The sequence below is a fragment of the Cololabis saira genome, chromosome 21 (genome assembly GCF_033807715.1).
Source record: "Cololabis saira isolate AMF1-May2022 chromosome 21, fColSai1.1, whole genome shotgun sequence".
Lineage (NCBI taxonomy): Eukaryota > Metazoa > Chordata > Actinopteri > Beloniformes > Belonidae > Cololabis > Cololabis saira.
In genome coordinates this window covers 10,850,714-10,878,578 of record NC_084607.1, presented here as the reverse complement: position 1 = coordinate 10,878,578, position 27,865 = coordinate 10,850,714, and the positions used below count along the sequence as shown (strand labels likewise).

The 27,865-nt window shown below is 40.4% G+C and overlaps 3 protein-coding genes and 2 non-coding genes across 8 annotated transcripts in view; 3 read left to right on the top strand and 2 right to left on the bottom strand.

Annotated features, from left to right (window-relative positions):
• Positions 1 to 8,461, top strand: part of cacnb1 (calcium channel, voltage-dependent, beta 1 subunit) — a 36,550-nt gene extending 28,089 nt beyond the window's left edge. For all 3 annotated transcript variants that reach the window (XM_061712634.1, XM_061712633.1, XM_061712635.1), the window contains 7 exons: positions 38 to 118; positions 918 to 976; positions 1,741 to 1,850; positions 3,805 to 3,956; positions 4,701 to 4,796; positions 4,887 to 5,072; positions 6,382 to 8,461. In XM_061712634.1, the coding sequence (XP_061568618.1) occupies positions 38 to 118; positions 918 to 976; positions 1,741 to 1,850; positions 3,805 to 3,956; positions 4,701 to 4,796; positions 4,887 to 5,072; positions 6,382 to 6,915 (1,218 nt within the window). In that variant the 3' untranslated portion in view covers positions 6,916 to 8,461. The remainder of the gene's footprint in view (positions 1 to 37; positions 119 to 917; positions 977 to 1,740; positions 1,851 to 3,804; positions 3,957 to 4,700; positions 4,797 to 4,886; positions 5,073 to 6,381) is intronic.
• A 2,387-nt stretch (positions 8,462 to 10,848) lies between these two features.
• On the top strand, positions 10,849 to 15,025 carry LOC133421651 (ADP-ribosylation factor-like protein 5B). Its single transcript, XM_061711341.1, has 5 exons — positions 10,849 to 11,004; positions 11,387 to 11,697; positions 12,783 to 12,866; positions 13,660 to 13,811; positions 13,998 to 15,025. Exons 2-5 carry the CDS (start codon positions 11,521 to 11,523, stop codon positions 14,044 to 14,046), a joined length of 462 nt encoding a protein of 153 aa, XP_061567325.1. The 5' UTR covers positions 10,849 to 11,004; positions 11,387 to 11,520; the 3' UTR covers positions 14,047 to 15,025.
• Positions 15,026 to 15,698: 673 nt separating this feature from the next.
• Positions 15,699 to 15,770, bottom strand: trnac-gca (transfer RNA cysteine (anticodon GCA)). Its single transcript has one exon. It is a non-coding gene; the product is annotated as a tRNA-Cys (tRNA).
• A 3,693-nt stretch (positions 15,771 to 19,463) lies between these two features.
• trnac-gca (transfer RNA cysteine (anticodon GCA)) lies at positions 19,464 to 19,535 on the bottom strand. The gene has a single exon. It is a non-coding gene; the product is annotated as a tRNA-Cys (tRNA).
• Positions 19,536 to 21,740: 2,205 nt separating this feature from the next.
• The window catches only part of LOC133421759 (plexin domain-containing protein 1-like), a 40,592-nt gene continuing 34,467 nt past the window's right edge, over positions 21,741 to 27,865 (top strand). For both annotated transcript variants that reach the window (XM_061711516.1, XM_061711515.1), the window contains exon 1: positions 21,741 to 21,893. In XM_061711516.1, coding sequence (XP_061567500.1) covers positions 21,815 to 21,893 — 79 coding nt within the window. In that variant the 5' untranslated portion in view covers positions 21,741 to 21,814. The remainder of the gene's footprint in view (positions 21,894 to 27,865) is intronic.

Sequence of the window (27,865 nt, the reverse complement as noted above, 5' to 3'; positions counted from 1 at the left end):
CTCACCTTCATGCTGGCGCTGTCCTTTCCTGGCTCAGATGGAGCACGTCCCTCCCTACGACGTGGTTCCCTCCATGAGACCCATCATCCTCGTCGGGCCGTCCCTCAAAGGCTATGAGGTGAGGAACAGAGGTGTCAAGTAACAAAGTACAAATACTTTGTTACCTTACTTAAGTAGAAATTTTGGTTATCTATACTTCACTGGAGTAATTATTTTTCAGACGACTTTTTACTTTTACTCCTTACATTTTCACGCAATTATCTGTACTTTTTACTCCTTACATTTTAAAAACAGCCTTGTTACTCTATTTCATTTCGGCCTTTAAAAAAAACTATCCAGTTAAATTGCTCCATCCGGATAGAGTGAATTTGGTTGTGGTTGTTTCAGATGTTCTTGTCCAGTTTTGTTCTTACATCCGTTCCCTCAGATTCCTGCAACTAAACTTGGATGTACATTCCAATAAAGGTTAGGATAAATGATAACATGCCTCTGAAGTTTGACTTTTTGCACCATTACAATACTTATAGGCAACTAGTCATCATATCTTCTGCTCTCTGAGACACATGTTAATGCTCAATAGTACACATATATGCTTCTTTAATATATTTGCATTATACTAAGATGCATTCATTTTCAATGGCTTTTGTCCTTAATGGCTTTTTCCCCCCTTACATTACTTTTACTTTTATGCTTTAAGTAGTTTTGAAACCAGTACTTTTATACTTTTACTTGAGTAAAAAACTTGAGTTGATACTTCAACTTCTACAGGAGTATTTTTAAACTCTAGTATCTATACTTCTACCTGAGTAATGAATGTGAATACTTTTGACACCTCTGGTGAGGAAGGAAACTGCACACGCTTCACGTCCAAAGTCACATGCGTAGTATGTTTCTGATGTCTTGATCTTCCTCCGTAGGTGACGGACATGATGCAGAAAGCACTCTTTGACTTTCTGAAACACAAGTTTGAGGGCAGGTGAGGATGAAACCGTCGCTACGCGGCCTCCAGCTTCACGGGCCTGTTTTTTATTAACCTGTGAACTAGGGATGGGCGGTATGGACTAAAAAAGTTATCACAATAATTTCTGGCATTTATCCCGATAACGATAAAAATGACGATAAAAAAAAATACCAATTCAACTCCACCTTTTTAATTATAAATCTATCACCACATTCCGTCTTTGGAGCCAAAACACTGCTCTAAAAGAATACTGAATACTACTAAACTACACCAATGGGAATTTATCGTTCTTTCTTTCTTTCTTTCTTTCTTTCTTTCTTTCTTTCTTTCTTTCTTTCTTTCTTTCTTTCTTTCTTTCTTTCTTTCTTTCTTTCTTTCTTTCTTTCTTTCTTTCTTTCTTTCTTTCTTTCTTTCTGGCTCATATCTTTCTTTCTTTCTTTCTTTCTGGCTCATATCTTTCTTTCTTTCTTTATTTCTGGCTCATAGCTTTCTTTCTTCCTTCCTTCCTTCCTTCCTTCCTTCCTTCCTTCCTTCCTTCCTTCCTTCCTTCCTTCCTTCCTTCCTTCCTTCCTTCCTTCCTTCCTTCCTTCCTTCCTTCCTTCCTTCCTTCCTTCCTTCCTTCTCGTACGTTGTGCGTCCATTTAATGCAGAACCATAAATCCGGCTTTACACAAAAACGAGATGACAAATTCTTACTGTGGGGAATTTTTTTGACGGTTTATCGTGAACGGTAAAATATCGCCCATTCCTACTGTGAACATGCGGGGTCTCCGTTTCAGGATATCCATCACACGAGTGACCGCAGACATCTCTCTGGCCAAGCGATCCGTCCTCAACAACCCCAGCAAACACACCATCATTGAGCGCTCCAGTACCCGCTCCAGCCTGGGTGAGGCCACAACCGCTCCATAACAGTTCACACAGAATAGAGAAGAAACGTAAAACATCTCTGTTTATGTCGTGTTGTTGTGTTGCTGAACATCTGTCACTTTATGTGTTTCATATCTTTATTGATTTAAGTATAATTCTTTTTTTTTTCTTTCGAGGGATTGAAAGACTCAGAAATGATTTTTTAAACAGCAGCAACATATCGTTTTTAGACAAAAACAGAAAAAATAAATATAATAATTTTCAGCAAAACTCGATGGACTCAAACTAAAAAATTCAATTAAATATGCATTCAAATCTGTATGGATGCACTCAAACAGTGCTGAGGTCTCTGGAGGAGAATGCCTTTGTGTGTTTTTATGCACCACGCCGAAGAGAAAGCAAAACTTTCAAGGGGTTTTCCACGTCTGAGGACTCGATCACTGATGCTGTTAGATAAAACGGAGACAGAGCACCATCCTTGGGCATTACTGTACCTCATCAGAAGACCTACATGCTTTTATAACTCCTCTGATTGAGTCTGATCTAGCCTTCTCTCTCTTTTCATCCTGTCTGTTCTGCCCTTCACCCATCCTTCCCCCCTGCTCTCCCAACACCTCCTCCTACTCCTCCTCCTCTTCTGTGTCTTGATTCAGACGTACTGGGTATGTATGCTTTCCTCGCAAACCAAACAATGAAGCGTTTCTCCCACCTCCCTCTCCCCTTTTTCTTCTAACTCCATTCAACATCCGCTCACCCATTGTTTGTCGGCCTGTCTGCCTGCCTGTCACTTTCTCTGTTCCTCATACTTGTGCGTGACAGCTTCTAGTCTCTAACTAAAATAAGGAATGTCCAAAAACCCGAGCAGGAAGACATCAGCTGTAGCTAGCGTGATCACAGGGAGCTTTTTTCTCGTGACTCTTTATGCTATCCCTTATAAATAGCCGGACCTCGTCTCATGAAATCAGTCCCGTCACGGTGGAAGTGAAGGTGTATCTCTGCAGTCAAGCTCAAATTTTCAAATATTCAATCCTCTGTTTGATGTTAATGGAAACTTTCCGTGCTATTTTTTATTTATTTTTTTAATGTGAATTAAAGTTTGCACTTCTTATCAATCTTGAGAGGCCCTGATTCCGCCCCGGCGTTTAACTCGTCTCCTGCAGCCCTCAGGAGGCGGCTGAAACGTGCTCGGGGAGCCTTCCCTTACAGATTGCGTCGCTCCTCTTATCTCAGCTTTCCGCTGGCATGGCTGGCAGCATGCACACTTTCTGAGGCACCGAGGTTTGACCAGGCAGGCGAGGAGCAGTCTAGTTCGCCGTTTTAATCTCTCCTCACACGTCAACAAGCTGATAAAAAAAAGAAAAAAAAAGTGCACGGAAGTCTGCTCGAAAGGCTCTTTTTTCGGGCCTTCGCTGAGTTAGCGGTGAAAGTAAAAACACAAACTTGAGTGGCTTTACTTGCTGGTCTGCCTGTTAGCGCTGACAACAACCTGGTGCTCCATGTTGTTTCGTTGTTGTTTGTTTTCTGTTGTAAGTGTTGTTGTTTCAGTTTTAGTTACACAGTGAGAAGTTGTGCCCTTACTGTGAGCTATTCCAAGTACCACAGGCATCTCATTTCTAAGTGCCTCCTTCAATCATAACTTTGAAAGAAAAATGATTAGAAGCACTCGAGAAAATCTGAAATGTCTGGAGTTGGCAAACGGATGAGGATGCTGCCGTGCTCCATTTAGCTCTGCGTAAATGGAACTTGTGGTCCGATCTGATTCATATGCTTGAAGTGTTTATCCTCTTTTCTTTTTTTTTATTCCCCCCCCAAAAAAAACGTTTTAACATGCACGAGCGAGTACTAACATAACAGTTACGTGCTTGGAAGCTAATATTAAGAGCTGGATCTCCACCACGAGAGAAGCAGCTCACACACCGGCTGTTCTCTGTGTCGCTGTATTCACGGGTTCTGTCCATTTCCCGGCTCTTCAGCTGAGGTGCAGAGCGAGATTGAGCGTATTTTCGAGCTGGCCCGCACCCTCCAGCTCGTTGCTCTGGATGCAGACACCATCAACCACCCCTCCCAGCTGGCTAAGACCTCCCTGGCACCAATCATCGTCTATATCAAAATAGCCTCACCTAAGGTAAGATGGCAGATGAATGTCAATGTTTGAATTCATTTGAGCATTAGTTTACATCTGATTAGGGCTGGGCGATATGGACCAAAAGTCATATCTCAATATTTTCTAGCTGAATGGCGATACTCGATATATATCGATATTTTTTCTGTGCCATAATTGGGGTTTCCCCCAAAGCATTATAGCATAGCATCTCTGTTAGCATCTCTGTTAGCTTCATTTTTTTTCTGAGGCAAAAAAACAGTCTGTTTTAATACAAAGCCTCGTGCCAAATGTCACACAGGTACCTTTATTAACAGAGGTCTGCACAATATCAAAATGTATAAAACAAATGAAATAAAAATAAACTGCCTGCATATATAGAATAAAAATGCTTCTAGAATAAAATAAAACAAATATCCCTTTCCTGCATAACATTTAAATTCAAATACACTGTGCAATTAATACAATGTAGACAGTAACAGGCAGACTTTTCCACTGAAGTTGACAGTTGTGCAAATAACAAAACATTTGTGCAAATTTCAAATAAAACATTCAAGTCAATTTGTCACAAAATAAGCTATATCAAAATCATAAAAAAAAAAAAAAATTTAAATCGATATAAACGATATTGTCTCGTACCATATCGCGTTTGAAAATATATCTATATATATTAAAATCTCGATATATCGCCCAGCCCTACATCTGATATGCATTTTCTTTGAACCAGCTGTGATTGTAGCTTCAGTTGACAGTGTTGAATTCCTGCAGGTTCTCCAGAGGCTCATTAAATCCAGGGGGAAGTCCCAGGCGAAACATCTAAATGTGCAGATGGTTGCAGCAGACAAGCTGGCTCAGTGCCCACCTGTAAGTAGAAAAGCTGCCACCTCTTAGAGGAAATGCTCTTGTTTTTTTAAGTCTGTAGGATCATTTAGCAGCTGGTTTGGTACGTCGCAGGAACTTTTTGACATCATCCTGGACGAGAACCAGCTGGAGGACGCATGCGAACACCTGGCCGACTACCTGGAGGCCTACTGGAAGGCGACGCACCCGCCGAGCAGCAACCCTCCCAACCCTCTGCTCAACCGCACCATGGCCACGGCGGCCCTGGCCTCGTCCCCCGAGCCCGTCTCCAACCTGCAGGTACAGGTGCTCACCTCCCTGCGCAGGAACATGGATCTGTGGCCAGACTTGGACGGCGCTGTAGCCAGTGAGGGCAAAGAGGAAGAGCACGGTGTCTGAAGTCCTGCAGCGAGGGGAGAGGGAGGGGCGGGCGGGGCGCTCTGGTGACCCCGCCCAAACACGGCAGCCTGCAACATTTAAACCCGAAGGAAGAGTGCATTAGATCCCCGTTTTTGTTGTATATAAAAACCAAGAGACTGACAAAAACTCACAGAAATAGTTATTCAGGAAGTGACACACAAATGTGCTGATAAGAAGCCAGTTCCTCGGTGTAAGAAACGCCTGCAAAGTAACATGATGCAGCCTCTATCTCAGCAGGTCAGTGCTTCATTCTGTTTAAAGCTGTGAAGGCAACACAACTCAAAGTCCTGGACTTGGTACCTCTGCTCCCGAGGCCCCTTCCATTTCACTGCAGTCAGTGTCAAAATAATATCTGCTGCCCCCACCCTGCCCCCCGTTAGCTCTGTGGCCTCATTTCTCCGGCACGTTTTGTTCTCCGAAGGCCTGAATCCAGCTCGCTGTCCTCCTCCGTGTTGCCATGGTACCACCCCTGAAAACAGCAAGTCATGTCCGCCTCTTCAAATAGAAAGGCTTAGTTCGGTAGAAGCTGCTTGTAACGCTCCGTCCTGTTTAATCGATTTATCATACAGGAAAAGACTCATCTGTTTTGTTTCTGCTTCTCGGTACGCTACTGTTACTGGTTAACCATAATGAGCGGGAGATGATCGAATGTCTTTATGTCTGTTAACAGCATGACACCTGAGCGATAGCGTTACGCCAAATGAGTATCTACCATATTTACTAAGCAGTCATCACAGCACAATAATCATAGAATTTAATATAAATGTATGTCAAATAAGGTCATATTTATGAATTAATCCAAAAGTTCTGTTAATGCATAGCTGAGAATTGGTATAATCATGGTGTCCCTGGTTGGCTCAGACCTGAATCAGCCAGCAGATGGCGCTGTTGTAATGGTAGATATTCTTCAAGCATGTTGAATAAGGGGAATCGTTTTAGAAAAATAACTTAGATTGACTAAGGATTTTGTGTATACATGAGTGTATGTGTGTGTGAATGAATGAGTGTGTGTCTCTGACTAGAAAACTAATGAATTCAAAACCACAGGTCCTTGTAGCTTGTAGTCTTACACCTGTATTTCCTGTGTTTTGTTGTTGTTCTAACCCAGCTGATTAACTACTGACAGTTTGGTTTGCTGTTTTGGTCTCTGCATGTCTTGTTTTTGTGTGTGGCATGTGACTCGCTGCAGGGCCCGTACCTGGTGCATGGCGAGCAGAAGCGGGACGAGTGTGGCGGGAGCAGCACCCTGCATGACTATCAGACAGACCTGGGAGGAAAGCCTCAGCAGCAGCAGCAGCAGCAGCAGCAGCAGGCGTACCTGCGCTCGTCCCGCGGCCAGCTACGAGGGGGGAGCGGGCGAGGCCTGTCGCGGCAGGACACCTTCGACTCCGAGACCCAGGGCAGCCGGGACTCGGCCTACACCGAGGCCGGCGACTCCTGCATGGACATCGAGACTGACCCTTACGAAGAGCCGGAGCCCTACCGGGGGGGGAGCGGGGGCAGCCGCCTCCACCTGGCCCAGCATCACGGCCGGCAGGCCTCCTGGGAGGACGAGGGCGCCGAGCCGGACCAGGAGAACTTAAACCACCCTCCGAGCCAGACACAGCCGCATGGACGCGCCAAGTTGAGGGAGCGTTACTGCCAGGACCCGGCGGACACGGGAGCCAACATGAGCCGCAACAAGAACCAGGATGACTGGGGGAGGGACGTGTACATCCGCTGAGCCCTCACCTCTCCACAGAGACAAGAGAGCTGCAGGCCGAGGACAGAGGGAGCCATGGGGAGGGAGGGGAACTGCAGTGTGGGTTTGGGGCCATGCCAGTCAGGCAGACAAACATCTGTTTACATCCCAGTACAATGTAATGACACACATCAACTGCCAGATGCCATTCTCATCGAGTTCTTCTTGCAAATCAATTTATTTATGTTTAGAAGAAACAGTATAGGTCTGTTTTTTTGTTACCTATGTTAATACTGCATGAATATCATGGGTTTCTATTCTGACAGCACGAGGGCAGTGATTGTCCCGATTGTAATCTGTATGACTCGATCTCTCCTTCAGGCTGGTGGAGCTGTAGTCTGTCGCGTCTGTCATCTGCAGTCTTTTAACAGGGTCTAATGTCGCCGTCCCCACATTTGTAAAATGTCAGGGTTTCTCTTTATATTCATCTCACTACTCTTCGGGTTTTCAGGTTTTCCTCCCAATCTGAGATCCAGAAGGTTTGAGTGTCTCACCTCCACTATCTTCTCACCCAGACCTTAAAAAGCTAGTGGAGAACTTTGCCATATTTTAACATATTTAACAGTGTTGCTACACTTGTGTCGGCTTGATCACACAAAAAAATATGTCCAAAGATGTTTACTTCTTCTTCTTCCCTGGCCCGGTTTCGGCCTCTCTGGATGTCTGAGCCGGTCGTCCCATTTTTGTTCCTCTTCTCATGGGTGCTGGGGGCACCTGCAGTATTCACCTGTGCAGCAGTTTTGCTTGTGTGAAGCATCCTGCCTTAGTCACCCTCACCCTGAACCACATTTATGTCAAGAAAAACTCCAATCACAAGTGCCGGAATGTCTCGCCAAGCCATGTCCACCACCAGGTGGGATGTCTTAACTCTTACTACACTCGTTTTCACACCACGTCTTTGTCTCGTGGCTACTCTGCAGTCGTAGCCCCGCTGTCGTTCCAGCACGTTGCACACCTCGTTTTTCTTTGCACCAGCTTTTTGTCTGTTTTTCAGGGCTAATGGTGATTATAAAAAGTACTTGTGTGTGCGTGTGTGTGTGTGCGTGTGTGTGTGTGTGGTCAATCACTCCAAACTTCCACTTTAACTGCTAGCTTGTCTGATATTAAATCCCACTCTCTTCTCTTGATTTCTGACTGAATTAGTGTTTTTCTTGTGGACATTTGCAAATTTTTCTTTTTTTTTTTTTTTTTTTTAATTATTGAGTTCTTGTGAGGTAGAGAGAGAAGTATCATGGGGGTGGTGGTGGTGGGGGTGGGGGGTCTAGGATCAGCTTTGGTCTTTACTCAGTTATCTATAAAGGAGAATCCATGAATGTCTTTGGCGGGCTGCTTCGGGCCCGCCGCTGTCGTCGGTTGACTACATAAATATTAAATAATGATCGGTAAATAATGTTATTGTTGCGTTATCGCAATTGTTTAAAATATGGAATAAAATGTATCATTGGTGCCTGATTGTAGCTACATTTTGCTTTTTCTGCCTTTCATTTTTAAATCTGTGGATAAATTCGTATTTTAATTAAAAATTTAATCAGAAAATGTCATTGTGTCACTTGATCAATACAATGGGAGGCGACTTTTATCAAACTCAGCGTTCAAAGGTGCAAACACAGAGTGAGTGTGTCATTGTTATTCACCACAGTGATGCTGACTATGCTGTCTATCTCTGAGAATGTGTGCAAAAACATTCAAGCCAATGCAGACTTTGGAGACCAGTGATGTAAGCATTTATGTTTTAATGTTGGGCCTAGAGAAAAGAAGAGAAGCCCAGAAGCGGACATAACCCTGTCACCACATGCAATCTAGGTGCTATGATTGGTGTACACCTACATAACAAAGACCAGATTGTTTGCAGGTTAATTTATATTCTTACAGGACATTTGTTCTGTCTTTTAGGAATTTATTCCTTCACTGTTTCCTCATTTATTTGAACAAGTAAAACAAACTTCCTCTCAAAGTTCCAAGCATGACTGGTCACAAAAACCTGTCATGCATTTCATTCAGCGTTCAGAGGAAACCTAAGTTATGCTATGCGAGCGAGAACAAGGAGGTAGTGGTTTTTACAGTGCATATTTGCTCATCTTGGCATGTGCCTATCTGCAGATTGTCTGCACAGATGGAAAGTAACATTTGTGGTTTTGCAGCTGAAACAGAAACGTGAGCTTCACAATAGAGCGTTATGTGATGAGATGAAGTGATCAAGACGACTGTAATGTTTAAATAAAAGAAAATAGAAGAGAAAACTGGAATGAGACTACTATTAAGTAAAAGTTAAACTATAAGCCAGGGTGGATGCATGTATACATACTTTCAAACTAGCATGTGTGTGTTTTATTTATTCTCGTCCTTCCCATAATATTACAGTATTGATTTTCAAAGATGTTATCTACATTTTTTACATTTTTACAGTATTTTACAGTATAGTACAGCAAAAAAGTAGCCTCTGTTTCACGTGTGCATAAAATATGGTGATTTCTTTTTAATAGCAGTTGAGTTAGAGAGTATTTCAAGAATTATAGGTAACACTAAAATGTTTAAAAACTCGAAAAGACCTGGTAAAAACATTAAAGGTAAAAATTATAAGTAAACAGTGACTGGAGATCACTCAGCTATGTCAAAGATAACACTCTACTTAGTCACATGGGCCATGGCTATTATACGACTTATGGGACTAAAAGCGGAATTGGTAAGTTATTGGAAATGCCAGGACTTCTCTACGAAAATCCCGGGGATTTCTTATTGATAGCACTTTTGTTTTCTGTTCCTGTTTATGGGATTTTCCATATTTGGACTCGGATCGTGCGTCATCGCTCCACTCCTGTGGCTGGGCGTGACAGAAGAGGAAACGATGCCTTCAGGTACTCCCGGTCGAGGTCAGAAATTTAAAAACCCAGGGAGATGGTCAAAGATATATCACTGAAACGATGGTTTGGTGTCATTGTCTCATTAATATGCCAGACATATCTGAAACTTTGACAAAACCATCAAATAAATGAATTGACAAAAAAGGATATTTTGGGATACGGTTTAAAACGTGTAGAAACCAAGTTATAACAAAAAGCAACCACTGAAACATTAGAAGAACATTTATATATCCCGTAAATGTTCATCAATGATACAGAAATGTATTTTCACTTATTTAACCCTTACTAATTGGCCTATGGAACTCTCTACCTGACTACCTCAGGAATGCACCTTCTGTGGAGTCCTTTAAAACGGGCCTTAAAACACTCTTCTACAAGCAGGCTTTCCCCTGAACTCTTCCCTTGACCCCTTTTATTCAATTTTTTTTTTTTTGCAGCCCACAACTTTTTATCTTATTTAGTAGCTAGGCTTTTTCTTAGTCTCTTAGTCTTTTTTTTTAGTCTTCTTTGTAAAGCGCTCTGAGATCTGTCGCTTCAGGTGAAAAGCGCTATATAAATTGAAATTATTATTATTAAAATTATTATTTATTACTGACACAGGTGTACTTAACACATGCCAAAGCTACACAGGCTAAACTTTCAAAACAAATGATCACATATTTGGCCTTAAAGTTTCCAAGCTGTGGAAGCATAAATAATCCTTGTAATTTTGATAGTTTTTTTACTTGATTATTTTTCACTTTTGATAATTAAACTTAGAACTTCCCAGTTTATTTGTGGGAATGACATGAAAAGCGGGAAATGTTTAATTTCTACAACATTAGCCAACTTTAGTGACAGAGGAAGGACTTTTTGTTAAATGTTGGTTACGTGGACCTAATCAATCTCTTAGTAGTTTAATATTAGGCTATTTGCCGGAATATCCCTCCCAGCCAAGTTTGACAGTTTGAGTGTGATATTTCTGGCAGCCCCTGAACGCATCAGTTTTGTGAAATCCACAGGACCTTTTACCGTGACAAGCCCGTCCCACTAAAACCAGCGTGAGGGGGAAACTGGTGTCGGTATTTAAACGGAGCTTGTCTGTCACTCAGCTGTTGACTTAATAGCGAAGTTACTCATCTTTGGACCATTTTCGTGGAATTGTTTTGTGTTTTTGACACAATCATGGGATTTCTACTCACCAAAATGATGGCTGTGTTCGGAGATAAAGGTAAAATTACTTCACTTTCTGCTTTACTTTTATATTTTACTTTGCTGATGCGATTTAATCCTCTATGGAGACATTGCACCATATCAATATCTAGAATAAGATCATAAATCTGATGGCAAACTCACAGTAGTGTTTAGTCTTTTTACTAGAGTACTTTAATTTGACTTAAATATATGAGCTGAACTTTAATATGAATAAGGAATTGAATCTCATTTACTGCTGAGTTGTGAACAAATAAACAACCTAACAGGCGAGATTGTTCTGCTGAGCACATCACCTGCATGTCCCTGCTTTTATCTTATCTCTGTGTGTCTATTATGTCAGAATTTGCACAAGTTATGCAACTCATGCACTTTGTTAAACACGTTTTACTTTCCTGCAGAACACAAAGTCATCATTGTGGGTTTGGACAATGCTGGGAAGACCACCATCCTCTACCAGTTGTGAGTGCTGTCAACACTTTCAAATAAATAAATAAAGAAAGAAATATTTCCTCACAGTTTGGTCTGAGTCAGAATGTTTTTCTCACACAAAAACACGTCTAGTCTGACCAAAGAAGTAGTCCACACTTCACCTACCATTGGAAGCAACGTTGAGGAGATCACTGTTCGTAACACTCACTTCATGATGTGGGACATCGGGGGCCAGGAGAGTCTGCGGGCCGGCTGGTATTCCTACTACTGTAACACTGAGGTATGGCTTATCTGCACCGCACACTTTGAAAATGAATAACTGCTTTCTTGTATTCACAGTTTGCACGTTAAATTTGATACTTGTTGAAGTTTACTGGTTGCATATGCCTCAAAACACCAAGAAAACTACGTAGAAATTAATCTTTATAATAAGTGATAAGTGACTGTTCCCACTATTGCCACCTTTCAGAAATAGAAATAAGGGACGCCCTGATTTCAGCAGCGCAGGAGCCAAAAAAAAAGCCCCTAAACTTCTAAACTGAATAAAAATGTGTTTATTTTATATGAAAAAACAAAATGCTTTGATTTAAAGTTTAAAGTGCTTTAATAGCATTGAACTTGCATGACTGTACAGACAGCCAGCCATAGGCCTACTAGCAACTGAAATAGCCTCCTATGCTCTGTATGTCCACATCAGCCCAGATGTATAATATAGCCTGCAGGTGAAGAATATGGTGTAAAAGTTAATTTATTTCAATAATTCAACTAGAATATGGTGTAAAAGTTAATTTATTTCAATAATTCAACTAGAATATGGTGTAAAGGTTAATTTATTTCAATAATTCAACTAGAATATGGTGTAAAAGTAAATTTATTTCAATAATTCAACTAGAATATGGTGTAAAAGTAAATTTATTTCAATAATTCAACTAGAATATGGTGTAAAAGTTACTTATTTCAATAATTCAACTAGAATTTGGTGTAAAGGTTAATTTATTTCAATAATTCAACTAGAATATGGTGTAAAAGTTAATGAAAATATGGTACAAATCGCGTCCCGTATTAGTTCAATACGGGACGCAACATTTTTTTCTCAAATAAAGGACAATTCCGTATTTTACGGGACGGGTGGCAACCCTAGTTCCCACTGACATCTGTATAATCTGATTTTCGATTAAAAACAGAAACTGAAAGCCTTATAGTGACTCAGCTATTGCATGTAATATACTTTGGGTTTTTACAACTGTTGCTAGTTTACAGTTTACGTCAAATATCTTTAACAGGGTAAAGCACGAGTCATCCTTTCATTCCGATCAATGTGCTCTCTGATAACTCGAGTTCAGAGTATGTTATTGCTTTTTGCAGATTGTCATTCTGGTTGTTGACAGCACCGACCGGGAAAGACTGACTCTGACCAAAGAAGAGCTTCACCGGATGCTCGCACACGAGGTATTGAGACACACATTTTCTGTGTTTATCTCAGCTTTTGTCCATAATGTCTAGTGGGATTTCAGCAGGTTATTTCAGGATCAGAATCAGCTTTATTGGCCAAGTTTGAACATGCCAGACAGGGAATTTGACTCCAGTTATTTGGCTCACTGTACCCAGATTTAAATAGTAGCAAACAGTAATAGACAAATGGCTCTTATTAACATATATACAATTAAAAAAAGTGAAAGGTGCAGCAGTATGAGGTAGACATGGTTATTGAAAGGTGCATTGTTACAGCATATGATTGTGGGTTTTATTATTATTGCACAGTTATTGATTACTCTGATACTCTATAAATGATGAGAGTTCATCAGAGCAACAGCTTGGGGAAAGAAACTTTCTCTGTGTCTCTAGGTTTGGGCGTACAGTGCTGTTTGAATGTATTCTGAGAATTTGCTGAGGAGGATTTCATGCTACCATGACGTAAAACCTTTTGTCGTTTTGACGACACTGCCTGTGCTCTGGTATTCATATTATGGTGTTTGAAAACACACTTTCAGTGACTAATTGCACAAGTGACTACACGCTGGACCAGCTTGAAAACCCATGACACAATGTGGTGAGGAAGTTTCACCCAGACTCTGTGAGTCAGCGGCTTTTACATTCCGCTGATGTTGCGCTTAAAAGAAGTGAAAGGTGCAGCAGTATGGGGTAGACATGGTTAGAGTTGATGTTTTCATATTTTTGTGGTTTTCAGGGAAAATGTCTTATTTCTATAAAGTTAAATATGCCCTATCGTATTTGGTTGCAGGACCTACAGAATGCAGCGGTTCTCATTCTGGCTAATAAACAGGACGTGAAAGGCTCCATGACGGCAGCAGAGATCTCTCAGTGCCTCACGCTCGACTCCATCACAACGCACTCCTGGCATGTCCAAGCCTGCTGTGCCCTGACAGGAGAGGGGTAAGCACACCTTGTGCTTTCTATTTTGTCTTTGACGATCACGTTGCCTTAGTCGGTCTTGCCGCACTGCACACACACAGCAAACAGAAAGATGTCTTTTCTGACAACAGCTTCTGCTGACAGTACAGCTTTTGTTCCAGTTCTGGTTTCTCTAAACGCTTGTGCCTTTCTTTTCTCCCCTCACAGACTACCTGCCAGTCTAGACTGGATGAAATCTCAGATTGTTCCAAACTAAAACAGCCCTCCAGTGATGCAAATGTGCTCGAACCGAGCCAACTTCTGCGACGCCGAGGCCACATTTTTGGAACGATTCAGTGTTTCGGGCCTGTGTAATAGCACGTGTAACAGCATCTACCTCCTACATCCACAGCCTGCAAAAAGCCTCAGGGTGGACAAGCAAAGGGGGCAGGCTTTGTGTATGTTTACCGAAGTGTTCCCTACAAATGTGCAAAGGTGCACGGGGAATGCTTTAAATATCCTGCCTGACTAGTAGTATCTAGATCATAAAGTCTCTCGTATCATCGGGGCTTATCATGTGATAAAAGCTCCTTGCCTTAATGAACTGTGAGGTTGTGACTTAAATGCCAGCCATTCATTCATTACTAGGAAATGAAAGGGTTTTACTAGTGATGTCAAGAAATAAACTTGAACAGCAAAGCTTCAGGGAAAGTATTAGGGAAAGTAGATAACAGATGGCCACTGTTAACTTGAAAGCACCCTGTGTATTTAATGTTCACTTGGCTGATGTGCTGATTTCACACAAGCCAATCGCTGGAAAATCACTGATTTTGATTGTTAATTCTTGGCGGGAATTACTTTCTTTTTTTTAGGCATACCTGAGTAACTTCTCAGTTCCAGCACTTGCAATGCCTCGGTGGTTTCAGAGGAACTTATTCAGTCACGGTTTAGACGCTGCCTGGTTTCACAATAAACCTCTATGGAACATGTTTCCACAATAACAAACTAGAAATTGTAAGCACACGCTGCAGCTCCGATGGCCTCTTCTCTCTGTGAACTTCTGCTATGTTGATCCAGAAGTCTGTACCCGCTCTGATTTATGTTTCATGCCAATGAAGAACAAGACTGTCATCAATATATTTATTACTTTATATGTATATATATATATTATTTTTTCAAATAAATCCAAGCTTTTAACTATACTCTGTATAGTATAACTATGTAATATTTTAAATGTATATATTGTATTTAGCAAATTTTTGGAATAAATATTTTTTATCACAAGCTATGTTGGCTGTTGCCTGTACTTGAAGTTTAATAGTATTTGTTTAACAGATGCAACAGGAATTACTTAAATCCAAAGATATTGTGGTAATAGTTTTGTTCACAGACACTAAATGAGAAAATATTTCATAGGAAACTACAAATGTCATGCAGCAGGTTTTATCAGACTCTCCAGCTGAATCAGAATCAGAATCAGAATCAGAATACTTTATTGTCAGTGTGCCTGGGTACAGTGAGATTTGAAGCAGCATCACCTCTCCAGTGCAAGACAAATAGCAGTAGTGCAAACAATAAGAAATATAAAGCAATATGGAAATATAAGAAATGTAAATAATATAAAAAAGGTTAAGGTGCATTTGAATCGTTTTTTTTACAGATGACAGTATACACATATGTAGGAATATTGCACAGAGTCCGGGAGAAGTATTGCACAGTTAAAAAAGACAGTAACGAGGATAATTCACAAGTTGTTCAGGGTGATTATGGCTTTGGGGAAAAAGCTGCTTTGAATAAAAAAAACTCATCAAGCAAGGATAAGAATAACCTTTATAGTAATTTAACAGTAGCACTATGAAATTAGGTAGTAACTACAAAGAGTCGATAATTTAAAGAGAAATCGAAAATCGAAGAAAACAACTGTCACATAGGGGGCATCCGGATTTGAACCGGAGACCTCTTGATCTGCAGTCAAATGCTCTACCACTGAGCTATACCCCCTTGCCGTCGTCCTGACGTGTCCCATTGGATTTATAAATATCAAAACGGTGTGTCTGTGATACATATATGTCTAGATGTGTTTTCAATTTGAATTTCTGAAAATACCAATTCATATTTGACAAAAACGGCATCTTGTTTTTTTCTACAACTGGTCTTTCGTAGATATGACGCTGTTTTGACCACTAGGGGGTCAGACTGTTGGTTACAACAACAACGATCCTACAGATAAAAGCGTTTTAACAGTTTAACACGAAATATGTCAAGAACAATATCGTTAAGATACATAAACTAATATATTGTCGTTGATTTTAATCATCTTTAGTAGTCCTAAGATGCATTTCCAGGGTAGGAACGTCGTATTGTAATGTGTTTCTTACGGGCGGTTAATAAAGGCAGCCCGGCTGAGCTCTGCTCTGGTAAACACGCTGCAAACTGAACCGTCTATTAACTTTTCCTCTTTATAAAACCAATTCAAAGTAGAAATATTGATTTTTCACCCAGGATAACACATGTGCAATTAATAAACATAACTGCTTGAGTAAATTCCCCGAAAAAAAAACCATTATAAGTAATAAACTTGAATAAAAGCAGGTTTTTGCCTGCATGGATCATTTTCACATCATTTTCTACTTTAAAATCTAAACATATGCTATTGAAAATGCGTGTATAATAACTTGATTCGTCTCGTTTCAATTTCATGTGAAATAAAAAACTAGCAAGAAAGAATATTTAAAAAAAAAGACCAAGTTTTCCTCTTAAATCTGCAGGTGGACTGACAAGACTATATATACTTTATATAGGCTACTATATACAAATACTAAATATATACAAACAGTTCAAAGGCTATATATCCGATATATATAAGTCACAACTTTGACATTTAGGCTATCCAGAGGAAACAGCTGAGAGCTGTTATCCAAATGGAACAGTATAACTAAATATAACTACTTTGTTTACTTAAAGCGACACTACGTAACTTTTCCACCTTAATATCATATTTCCAGAGTCATTGTGATGGTACATCAACTTCCAACAGGTTTAATGACACCTCTGTCATGGTCTGGGGGGGTCTGTATCACCTTCACTGGCACTATGTAACTTTGAGGAGCATGGTAGGAACCCTGCCACACTAAAAAACTACAAATTTTACGGCTTTGACTGCTTTACGGCACATACGTCACTTCCCCCTCCTTCCCGATTCGCAGTCGAGACGAAAATGGGCGGGGCTTGGAGCGCAGAGCTCCGCAGAAGCTGGTAACCTGTTGCTGCAGCAGCAGCAGCAGCAGCTCCACATATAACAGACCAGGGAAAAGATCCTAAATGTTTAACTTTTCAACGGTTTCCTGCTCGGAGGCAGAATCACGCAGGCCAAGTATCTGATATAACGGAGTAAAAGAGTGAAAGAGTCGTCGGCTCGCTTTGGATCGCGGCTGTAACGACCAAACACACAGTAAAGCCTGAATTATGGTTCTGCGTTAAATCGACGCACACCTACTGCGTAGGGTACGTGGCGACGCGCAACGTACGGTGCGTGTCGCCGCGTACCCTACGCCGTAGGCTCTGCGTCGATTTAACGCAGAACCATAAACAGCCTTAAACCACAAACACTCACACAGACGGGCGTCGGATCAAAACACGGGTTTTATTTCCCACTTCTCCAGCTAAACGCAGTTGCTGGCCAGCTCTCTGCGGTGCAATTAACCCCAATCTTCAGATAAAACTAGTTTGTTGAGGAAAAAATATTAACTCTTATTTGTAGCTGCAGAGGAAAAAAATAATCTCACGAGGAGCCTCTTCAGCATAATACAGCGGTCAAAAAAAAAAGAAAAGAGAAGTAGCCTAAGAGGGATACAAAACATGTACTGTATGTTGTATTATACAAATGTATTGAAACATATGGCTCTTCAGTAGAGATTTCATATGGATCCAGACCGTTAATAATCATTATTTTCTCCATATACTGCTCCCTGGCTTCCTTGTTTAAGGTATCCGGGTAAATTCCAGTTCCTTTCCAGCAGTTTAACATCTTTTTTTTTGCGTTCCGTCTGTTCACTTGGTGAAACAGAAAAGCATCCAGTCTCCTCTCATCAAAACAAATGCAGCGAGGGGACAGGAGTTTTCCGGCAGTACGCGCTGGTGCTCATGGGAAACGTAGTGTTCTTTCTGGTAAAACACTACCGCTTTTGTCCAAAAGATGCCGCCAAACTCAGAAAAGCTGAAAGTTACGTTGTGCTGCTTTAATATATTTGCAGAATAAATGAAAAAACATCAAATATGAGATCTAAAACAGACGTTTCCCAGCCAGATACAGAAACTGAAACAGTTATGCGCCTTCATGTTTCATCAGGAACAAGGCGTTGCTATTTTCAAGCTTATCTACTGCTACCAAAACAAAAACCTGTGGTAAATACATCCATGAACTTATCATGTAAGTTGGAATTTTCATGCTCTGAAATTATTTGTCTTCACAATTCTGCAGGAACCTGATAATTTGCACAAGTGGTTAGATTGTGAGTAATAAACCACTGTGATACTGTTAGTGATACAGGTCCTATATGCCAAACCTTATTTAAGTATTGTTTATTTCCACTGTTAGTAAGTACAATTTATTTATAAGACACTTCTCACAGGTTAAAAGCCACAAAATACTTCAAAAGTCACACATAAAACGATATGACACAGGCATAAAACATTAAACAGGGGAAGCATAAAACAAACATAAAACAGGAAAAACACAAGAAAGAACATACACAACTTATGACCAGACCAACTCTAATTAAAAGCCTGTCTGAATAATTTGGTCTAAAGCTGCTTTTTTAAAGATTCAATTGTGTTAAGGCAACGTAAAGAAGTAGGCAACACGTTCCACAACCTACAGGCAGGGGCCACTGCTCTGAAAGCAGGTCACCACCATCAGCCTTTGACCAGATGACCTGAGACTGGGAGAGGTGGTGTGGAGATCTAAAGAGTCTGAGATGGAGTACAGGAGCTTTACTGCATAAGGCTCTGAAAGTGAGAGCTGAAATGTTCAAATTGATTCTGAAATGTTCTGGTAACCAGTGCAGAGATTAAACAGGGGTTATGTGTTGTCTTTTGCTTAAGTTTGTTAGGAGCCATTCTGGACTGCTTGTAGTTGGTTAAGGTCTTTGTTTTTTGAAACTTCAGCCAGAAAGTTACAAATAAAATTCAATTCAATTAAATTCAATTTTATATAGCATCCATTACAACAGAAGTTGTCTCTCTGCATTTTTCTGATATTTTTTTTCTGCAATTATTACATGAACATGATTTGAAATCAGCTTCCTAGGCACAAAAGGAATGCTGATTAGGCAGACAGTTTTCAGAGACTGCCAAAGACCCATCTCTTTACATAAATGTTCTCTTCATCACCCGACCTGGCTGAAACTCAGCTCTTCTTCCTTGTGTAGTGTTTCTACTTTTTCATTGATTTTTAACTTCTATGTTTTCAAAAGAGGCATGAAAATACAGATTCACTTAGTTTAGGTGGACCATAATTGAAAACCAGTAGCATCCAAAGCAGAAAACACCACAACATGGAAGTCAGTAAGAAATGTGACGCTTCCCTGGTGACACCCTCAAAGAATTAATTTACATGGCAGTGCAGGAAGTAGTCTTAAACAGCTTTTGTACCTTAAAGTTATTGTGAACTTAACTAAATCACATGACCTAGTCAGGGGGCACCCAGAGTTGAACTGGGGACCTCTTGATCTGCAGTCAAATGCTCTACCACTGAGCTATACCCCCTTTCTGTGATGGTCATAGAAATAGGTGGATCCAGATTGTAAGACCGGACCTCTTGCACTAACTGCTCTGATCAAGGCCTCTCCCAATTGAAACAGGGATCTTCCCCTTCAAATTTGAAAAGGAGGAAAGTTGATGTATACACTCAAGATACTGAGGTCCACTTGCACCACTGCCCCCACTGTAAATTCAAAATTAAATGCTCTACCACTGAGCTATACCCCCAAAATGTATCATTGACACTGGTCAACTCTGCCACAATTAATTTTCAATGTTATTTATATAGCGTCTATTACAACAGAAGTTGTCTCTCTCTGCTATTCAGATGCCCAGAACGTGATCCCTGAGCAATTATTACATAAACATAAACAAAAACATAAACACTGGCAGGTAAAAACTCCCCTAGTAGGAGTATGAAGCCAGGCCGGATAGGCCAACCATATCATGGAGCCGTTCATCAAAATATTATGATCGACAGTGTCAAAGGCAGATAATAAATCCTGCAAAACCAGCATTGTAAAATCCCCAGAATCAGCTGCCATCAGAATGTGTCGAGAAACGTTAAGTAAATCTGTTTTTTCTGTGGAATGCTGCTTATGGAAACCAGACTCTCAAGAGACTCGTGCTTTTCTAAAAAAAAGACTTTTGTTGCTCTGTTGCAATATTCTCTACAATTTTGGACACAAATGGGAGTTTTGAAATCGGCCTGTAATTCTTTAATTGAATGGTTCATCTCCAGCATGCTTGAGGTAGGTAGGGACCACACACACTGTAAATGTTTGTATTTCAGTTTAGACTTTGACCTTTAACCTTTTTTAATCAACGTCATCCCACTTGGATTGATAACAGGTAAGGCCGTTTGACATTAACTCATATTGCATCAAGATGAAAAGAAGCATGTGGAACTTGGCTCCTGGTCTGAAAGGCATCTAGTGCTAATGGGGTCATTTGTTTGTATTTATAAAGTAGTTCCTGATAAAACATGTCAACATTTCTGCAGCGCTTCCCTAAAACTGGTCTGAACCTAAACTTTGCTGACATCTTCTGGTGGGAATAATAAAGCATCAAACCAGGGATAACTGACAAAATATTTATCTAAAATAAACCAAACTCTGCTGCAATTTCCTTCCCAGAGTGATGTGTTTTTTTTCTTTGTTGTAAAACATCTCATCAATATTTGAACATGTATTGCCTTAGAGTGGTACTTTTCCTCTGCTGAGCTAAGGAAACACTGTTGTGGAAACATAAATTGGGAAAGTAAGGAGATGACTTATTGCAGATAATTTACATTTGCTTCCTCTGAGCTTGTGTTGTTTTTGTTTTGATCCAAATCCTGTTGACTCTATCTGGTCAGATCATGTGCACCGTTAAGTGCACAGATCTTTTTTTCTCTTGCTGGACTGTCATGCATAATAAGTCTGACCCGCCTTCAGCATTGGATGATGAAACAAGCCTGTTTTTAATAATATTCACAGCAAGTGCAACATCCTTATTTTCAGTGAAATCTGTGTGAAAGCTGTTGTGATATTGTATCCTGCATTTACAGTTCTAGTTATGGGACATAAACCCTGAGCTTTTATGTTCTTTGACATCTTTTCCATGTTTACAGCCAAAGCACAAAAAAAAGAACGCCGTGACCACAATAGGTGCTGCAGTCCACCAAAGTTTGCTCTTCGTCAGTTTTACATGCCACTAAGCACGTGCATTTTTGCATTCTGCAAAATGGAGACTTTTCTGTTCCATTTAGGCTACAAAACAATGACACTTTAGGAAAAAAGACACATTGTTTTGAGGAGCTGTAAACAGAGTTGAAGAGGATTACATAATACCATAACAAACATGGCTCTGTTTGATTCATGATGTCCTAGTATACGCTCAAATGTCCGATTTCTTACTGTCCCCACATCTGGTTTGGGAGGAAGGAGGGGGGATACTGTTGCATGACATATTATTTTATTACTCTGAATGATGCTGCGGTTGCCACAGATAATTTTTTATATAGTTTGTGAAAATAATAAGAGTACAACCCAGGGCTTGGGCCCAGAAGATGACAGACTCCTCTCCGATCTAAAGCCTATCAGCTGTCCCTTTTGTCTTTGTAATCACTATGGCAACCGAGGAGCACTGCTGAGGAGGAGAGAAAGGGTGTAGTTAGAAAGTGCGTGGTTTGTGGAGAGAGTGGCTTTCAAGGGATAAAGAGAGAAAAGGGTGGAAGTGGGACAAAATTTGTTTTTGCAAAGAGAAGAAGGAGAGAAAAGAGCAGCTGTTTTTTAGTGTCTAACATGTCCTTCAGCGCGCTGATGCTGCTTCTCTGTCTCTCCCAAACAGGGCAGGCTGAAGTTCGGGTTCAGCAACGGACAGGTGAGCCATGTGCATTTTGCATCTTCTCCTCTTTGCCTTTTCTACAATTTGTGCAAACACATACTTTGGATTGGAAGTTGTGTTGACCTTTTCTTCCAGATTGTTCACATCTTATCTTTTCCTTAATACGTACTTAATGTTTTTAAATTCTGTGTAACTATTTTCAAATACTTTTTTAAATCAATTATCATAATTTGACTTTTTTTCCATTAAGTTAAAGCTCTGGTTTACGTCCTTACTTGTTGAACCTTAGTTGTGGCACTTGCCCTGGTGCAGCCTGTCTCTTCAGGTGTCCTCCATCACCAAACAACGATGAATTTGGCAGAAAATGCATTCACGGACTTGTTTGATTGTCCTGCCAACGCTGCAGCGTGTCATGTAAATGTGCTGCAAACCACCCAACTTCAGTGGGACTCTTTATGGAGCGGCAAATGGGCATGCTATGCCCTTTTTATTTTACACACAAAAGTGAATGAACTAGTTTACAATAAAGTGTACAATAAAAATACCCAGCTCCGCAGGCATGCAGCCGAGTTGGAACAACAAGCCGTAAACGGCACCTCTCAAGTTCAAAATTAGATTTTGACTTTTTTTTTGTTTTTTTTTCTTGCCACACTCCTTAAGTCTGGCACAAAGTTTTGACAGGGCTGCTGAAGACAGAATAAATCAGTTTCTGTATATAGCTTTGTGTGATTAAAATTCTTCTGTTAAAACAATGAAAAGAGGTTGGGACTTGTGTCTGTACTCCTCCAATCAACAATTTAAGACTTTAAAATGTTGAGAACACAACATAGCGTGATAGAGCTCATTAAGACAGCATCAGAAGTTAATACTGAATTCAGTTCTGCATGAAGAATATGTTGCAGCTGAAACTAACAATAGCGCCGGAGGTGCTTGCAACATCAGGGGCCAACTGTCAACACAACTCTTTCATTTTTCATTTTTTCTTAACCACTTTGGCACTTAACCAGTTTTTTTAAAAATGACTTTGTTCTTTAGAGTCATCAACACTATTTGAACCAAATGATAAAAGCACTTTGAAGCTTCCCCAAGTTTCCCCAACAAAAACCCTGAAAATGATACAGACATATTGGAATTAGGCATAAACTGGACAAATAACAAAGCGTAATGGATTGTTTTGCAAGGCTGACACACGGATAGAATGTTATTGTCTGTGGATCCCAGATCAACGCTTATCTTACGAAGAAATTCTCATCCAAATTGGATTGTTATTGCAAAACACACATGGGGCCAGAAGACATGAATCATAGGGCCATTAGTAGCAGCTTTTCAATGAGAAATATTTATGGTCTGAACTGCAGCTCTTTCGTTATCAGACAATGACCAGAAGAAAAAGAATCGTTTCTTTCTTCTAATCCGACAGTTAGTTTGTCCATGTAGAAGAAAAATGAGCGCTTGTGTTTTCTTAAGACAATGTTACCCAAGTCTTTGCAAGGCATGTTATTAATTGTATTCTGAATTTTTAGGAGTCATTGGTGCTGTTTTTCACAGGGGACTAATCTAAAACAGCGTGGACATAGCCAAAGTATACACTATGGACTGAAACACCAGATTCTGGTATTTAATGGAGAAAGAATCCAGTAAAGTTTGTTCTTTCTCAGATGTAAAGCACTTATTAAATTCAAGCCAAAGAACTGAGGACAAAAGCGAGTGAATTTAAACACTTAAACTTAAAACTTAATTTATTTATATAGCACTTTTCATGCAGCTGGAGTGCAACACAAAGTGCTTTACATTAATACATAAAAAGAAACAATCTCCCTTAGCCCCCCCCACTCCCCGTACGCTCATTCATACGACAAACACACACATACACACATCATACTATACAGATGCATACACACCCGCCAACCCCCCACCCCCACAATCTATTTTGGTGGAGCGAAACCAAGAAAATGTGCATCTGCTATTCAGCCAGACGGCCCTAAATGAATGCTATGGGTCTATTATGGGTTCTGTTCTGGAGTCCATGCCAGCTCAAGCCTCTGCTCAGGAAGGGTGCGTCCTCTCTGACCAGGATGAGCTGACCACTCACACATACAAAAAAAGCAGCTAACTGGTGATGTTTGGTCAGGCAGAGATCCGTCTTTGAGCCCAAGCATCTGGCCTTTTATTGCCTGTGCATTAAGAAAATTATTCCTTTTTTTCCCCCCGCAGATGCTTATTTAATTTATCTTCAGCATTCTTTCTAGACTTTAGCACTTAGAAACAGGCTGTTCCTTGACCAAACCTCATCTATATTCTTAGCCACTTGTACAAATCAACTCTTAATAGATACCGATTCAATCTCCCAGCTGCTTGTGCATTTTTATTTATGTGTGTTAAGTGCCAATTTCACAACATAGACATATAATTAGTGTTTAGAGGGCAGTTTGCTACAGTTAAATTGAACAGCCTTCAGGATGTCAGTGTAGCCTTCGCCAAAAGGTTTGCAGCAAACTGTTCTCACTTTAATGTCCTACTTAATTTCCTGTTCTGTCTGCAGTCCAATAGGCGTTAAAGGCCCAGCAGCAAGAGCAGAGGACTTTGCAGTAAATACTTCATCTGAGGAAATGTGTTTGTGTGAGTTTTTACTGGACAGATTACAGAACCTCATTGATTAGATTTTCAGATATTACTTGAGGGAGCTTTCACCTGCTGAGACACAAGCTATAACTTCAGCTCGAGTATGTGTATTCCTCCCATATCATATGAGCAAGAGTTTATCGGCTGCACCAAGGATCTCCACAAGTGTGCTGACATCATTTCTACTCTTTCCTCATAGATGTGAAAAAGTTGACCCGCAGCTCGTCAGCAACACATCTAGGGTTACAGTTACACTACTTAATTCAATTATATGTTGGAGGAAAAACAAGTACAAGTGACCTGTAAGGTCAAGATATTTGGTTTGTCACTTAGAAACCTCTTAAAACAGGATTTATGTTGACTGTGGAAGACATCAGTACTCTAATTGTAAGCAGGCAGGGTGATGTTTAAACCAGGCCTTGCCAATGTCCCACACAGTCTGAACTCTGGGGGTTTGTCCTGTGCCAAACCCCCAGATCAGCAGGCATGCTGTTTTCCTCCCACAAGCCAGAAATACAAACATCTAACCAACATCAAATAGCATTTTACTCCTAAAAGAAGAGCTGTAGCGGGCACTGACACATATAGGCTCAAGCTAAGATGTTTGTGGCAATATTGTTAAGATGTCAGTGTGAGATTTAAAAGGGTTGTTTTGTGGGTCTGTGTGAAATACATTCAAGCTGTTACAGCAATAAGACAAACTTTGCAGAAGTACTTCAAACACAGAAAGAAAATCCCCCTTTATTTCCCGAAACTTGTTTTGCTATTGTCCCTTAATTGTTTTCTATTTAACATCTGCAAAATTGCATTAAGGCTCCTTAAATGTCTAACTTGCAAAGGCTTGCAAAAGAAATGGGAGTAGTGAGCATGCTGGAGGATTTCCGCAGGGTTTTTTTTAGTTTTTAAGAAAAAAATCAGAGCATGTTCATGTTCTTTGCAGAAGAACATGAAGTCATCTCAAACTGTTGAGATCAGCGTAGCTGCTTCTCACTGAGTTGTTTGATCACATGGAGCCAGGACGAGATATACATTTTAGTAGTTTTATCCGGCATTATAGTTATACAGAATGCATTCTGGAGATCAAGCCTGGAGCACTCCGTCTGCCTCAGAAGTGATCTGATGTGCGTGGTATGGGGGCCGCAGACTGTATTTAAACCTGCAGCTTATCAGTTCAGACCCAGGCTGTTCCTTCTCCAAGGCCATCTTGTAGCCTGGCATTATTGCATAGTTTTTATAAGACAGCGGAGTTTAATAAGTCATATATGAAATACGTGATGATATATGAAATAAAGATCCAACAAAACACTGGAAAGAAAACGCCCTTTATTTCCGGAACCTTGTTTGTCCCTTAATTCATTTCTATTTAACAATGAACATCTGCAAAACTGCATGAAGGCTCTTTAAGGTAAATGTCTAACTTGCAAAGGCTTGCAAAAAAATGGTAGTGTGCATGCTGGAGGATTTCCGCAGGCTTTTTTTTTTGTTTTTTTCTTCCCAAATCGGAGCATGTTCGGACATGTTTAAAAAGCGTGGATGGGTCAGCATATTTGGGCATGTTCACGAAACAAGTCTTATCAGGCTCTAAAGTTGAATTTGCATAAAAAGTAATTACATTGCATTTGTGCAATCACGTTTTACAAATTATGAAAGTCGTACATTTATTTGCATAAACAACATGGCTTTACCTCAATGACGCTAGGAAACGAATCCCACCCAGGAATCAGAATTGTAATTAAACCTTCCAGTCTCTTAAACCCTCGCAGGCCACAAATACAAACATTTGAGACCTTTGAAAAACAATTTAGAAAAACCGAGTCACTCAAGAAGTTAGAAAAATATAAAAAGCCTTTATTGAATCATGGCTTAGTAAAAGTTAAAAAAATGCCAACATGTTTCGGCCATGTAGGCCTTCTTCAAGGCAGATAACAAAGACAAAGGGGTCTCCTTCAAGCAGCTCTTTAAACACAGGTAATGAACAGCTAACATGATCAGCTCAGGTGGTATCAATTAACCTGGTAGGAGCAAACAGGCACATTTCAGATTATACAAATCTGAAACTGAACTAGACTAGAAGTTCCAGGCCCTATAACCAGCTAAATTATTTAGGGAAGAGAGGCTCAACATCATCGAGGCCAATACTGTCATGTCCGGACTGTTTTTCAGAAAGCAGCGTGTCGAATTTAAAGAAAATAAAAGACTTTGTATAATTCTGTTTTGACAAGAGGGCAATGGACTGTTTTGCAGTGAGTACTTGGAAAATAATTGTGACGTTTGCCTTCTTGAGTGCGGTCATTTCTGGTGGACTGGGTCTGCTGTGAGCCTGCAGCCAGGGCCGGCCTCAGTAGAGGTGGATGTGCTTTTACTGAGGCTGTGAAAATAAATCAGCACTTTCAGTGAAAGTGTACTTGGGAGAAAATGGGCATAATGTGAGCAAAACGAATGAAACCAACACTGCTTATTGGGCTTTTAATTCCTTTTTAGGGGGCTTTTCCTCACTGTAACTGATCACTTTCTCTGAAACTGCATTTAAGTTATGAGCCGCAAACGGACACATCAATCAGATGCAGAGGAGAACAAACAACCAATCAGCATAAGCAGTAAAGAAAGACACAAAAAGCAATACAAACAATAATACAAAAGACAACCGAAAAATAAATTATAAAGTAATATTTTTTTAAGTGTTTTGAAGGTGAAAGAAAACGTTTTAAATGTTTTAAAGCAGGAAAATGGATCAAATTAGAAAAATGTTTCAAGGAAATCTTCTAAAGTTTTGAATCATCTAAAAAGTAGACCTTTATTCAACTAAGGCTGGTTTATGGTTCCGCGTTACACCAACGCAGAGCCTACGGCGTAGGGTATGCGTCGCCGCGAACCCTACGCCGTAGCCTGTGCGTTGGTGTAACGCGGAACCATAAATGTGCATTACGCCGTAGCCCTACGGCGTAATGCTGCGTTCCATTTAACTCGGAAGTCGGAAGTCGGAACTGGGAATAACGTCACAGCCGAGTTATCAGCGTTCCAGTTACAGAGTAGGTAAACAAGTTTGTAGTTCGCATATACCACATGAAAAATGTAAATTACACTATAGCAGCATATATATGCCGAACAATACTTGTATACGACTGATTTAGTGTGACCAAAACTAGAATGAAGTGCTACGAAGCTCTCTTCTACTGTTTACAACCGGGGCAGCCATCTTGGAATGTGAACTCGGGGGTGGTGAAGACTCTCCCACTTTCCCAGAGGGAAATCCCACTTCGAGGGGCGTTCCAGTTGAAAAAACCAACTGGGAACTGGGAAATCCCCACTTCCGAGGACAAATGGAACGCGGCATTAGTTCTGCGTCGATTTAACTGTGAAACCATAATTCAGGCTTAATCGTTGCT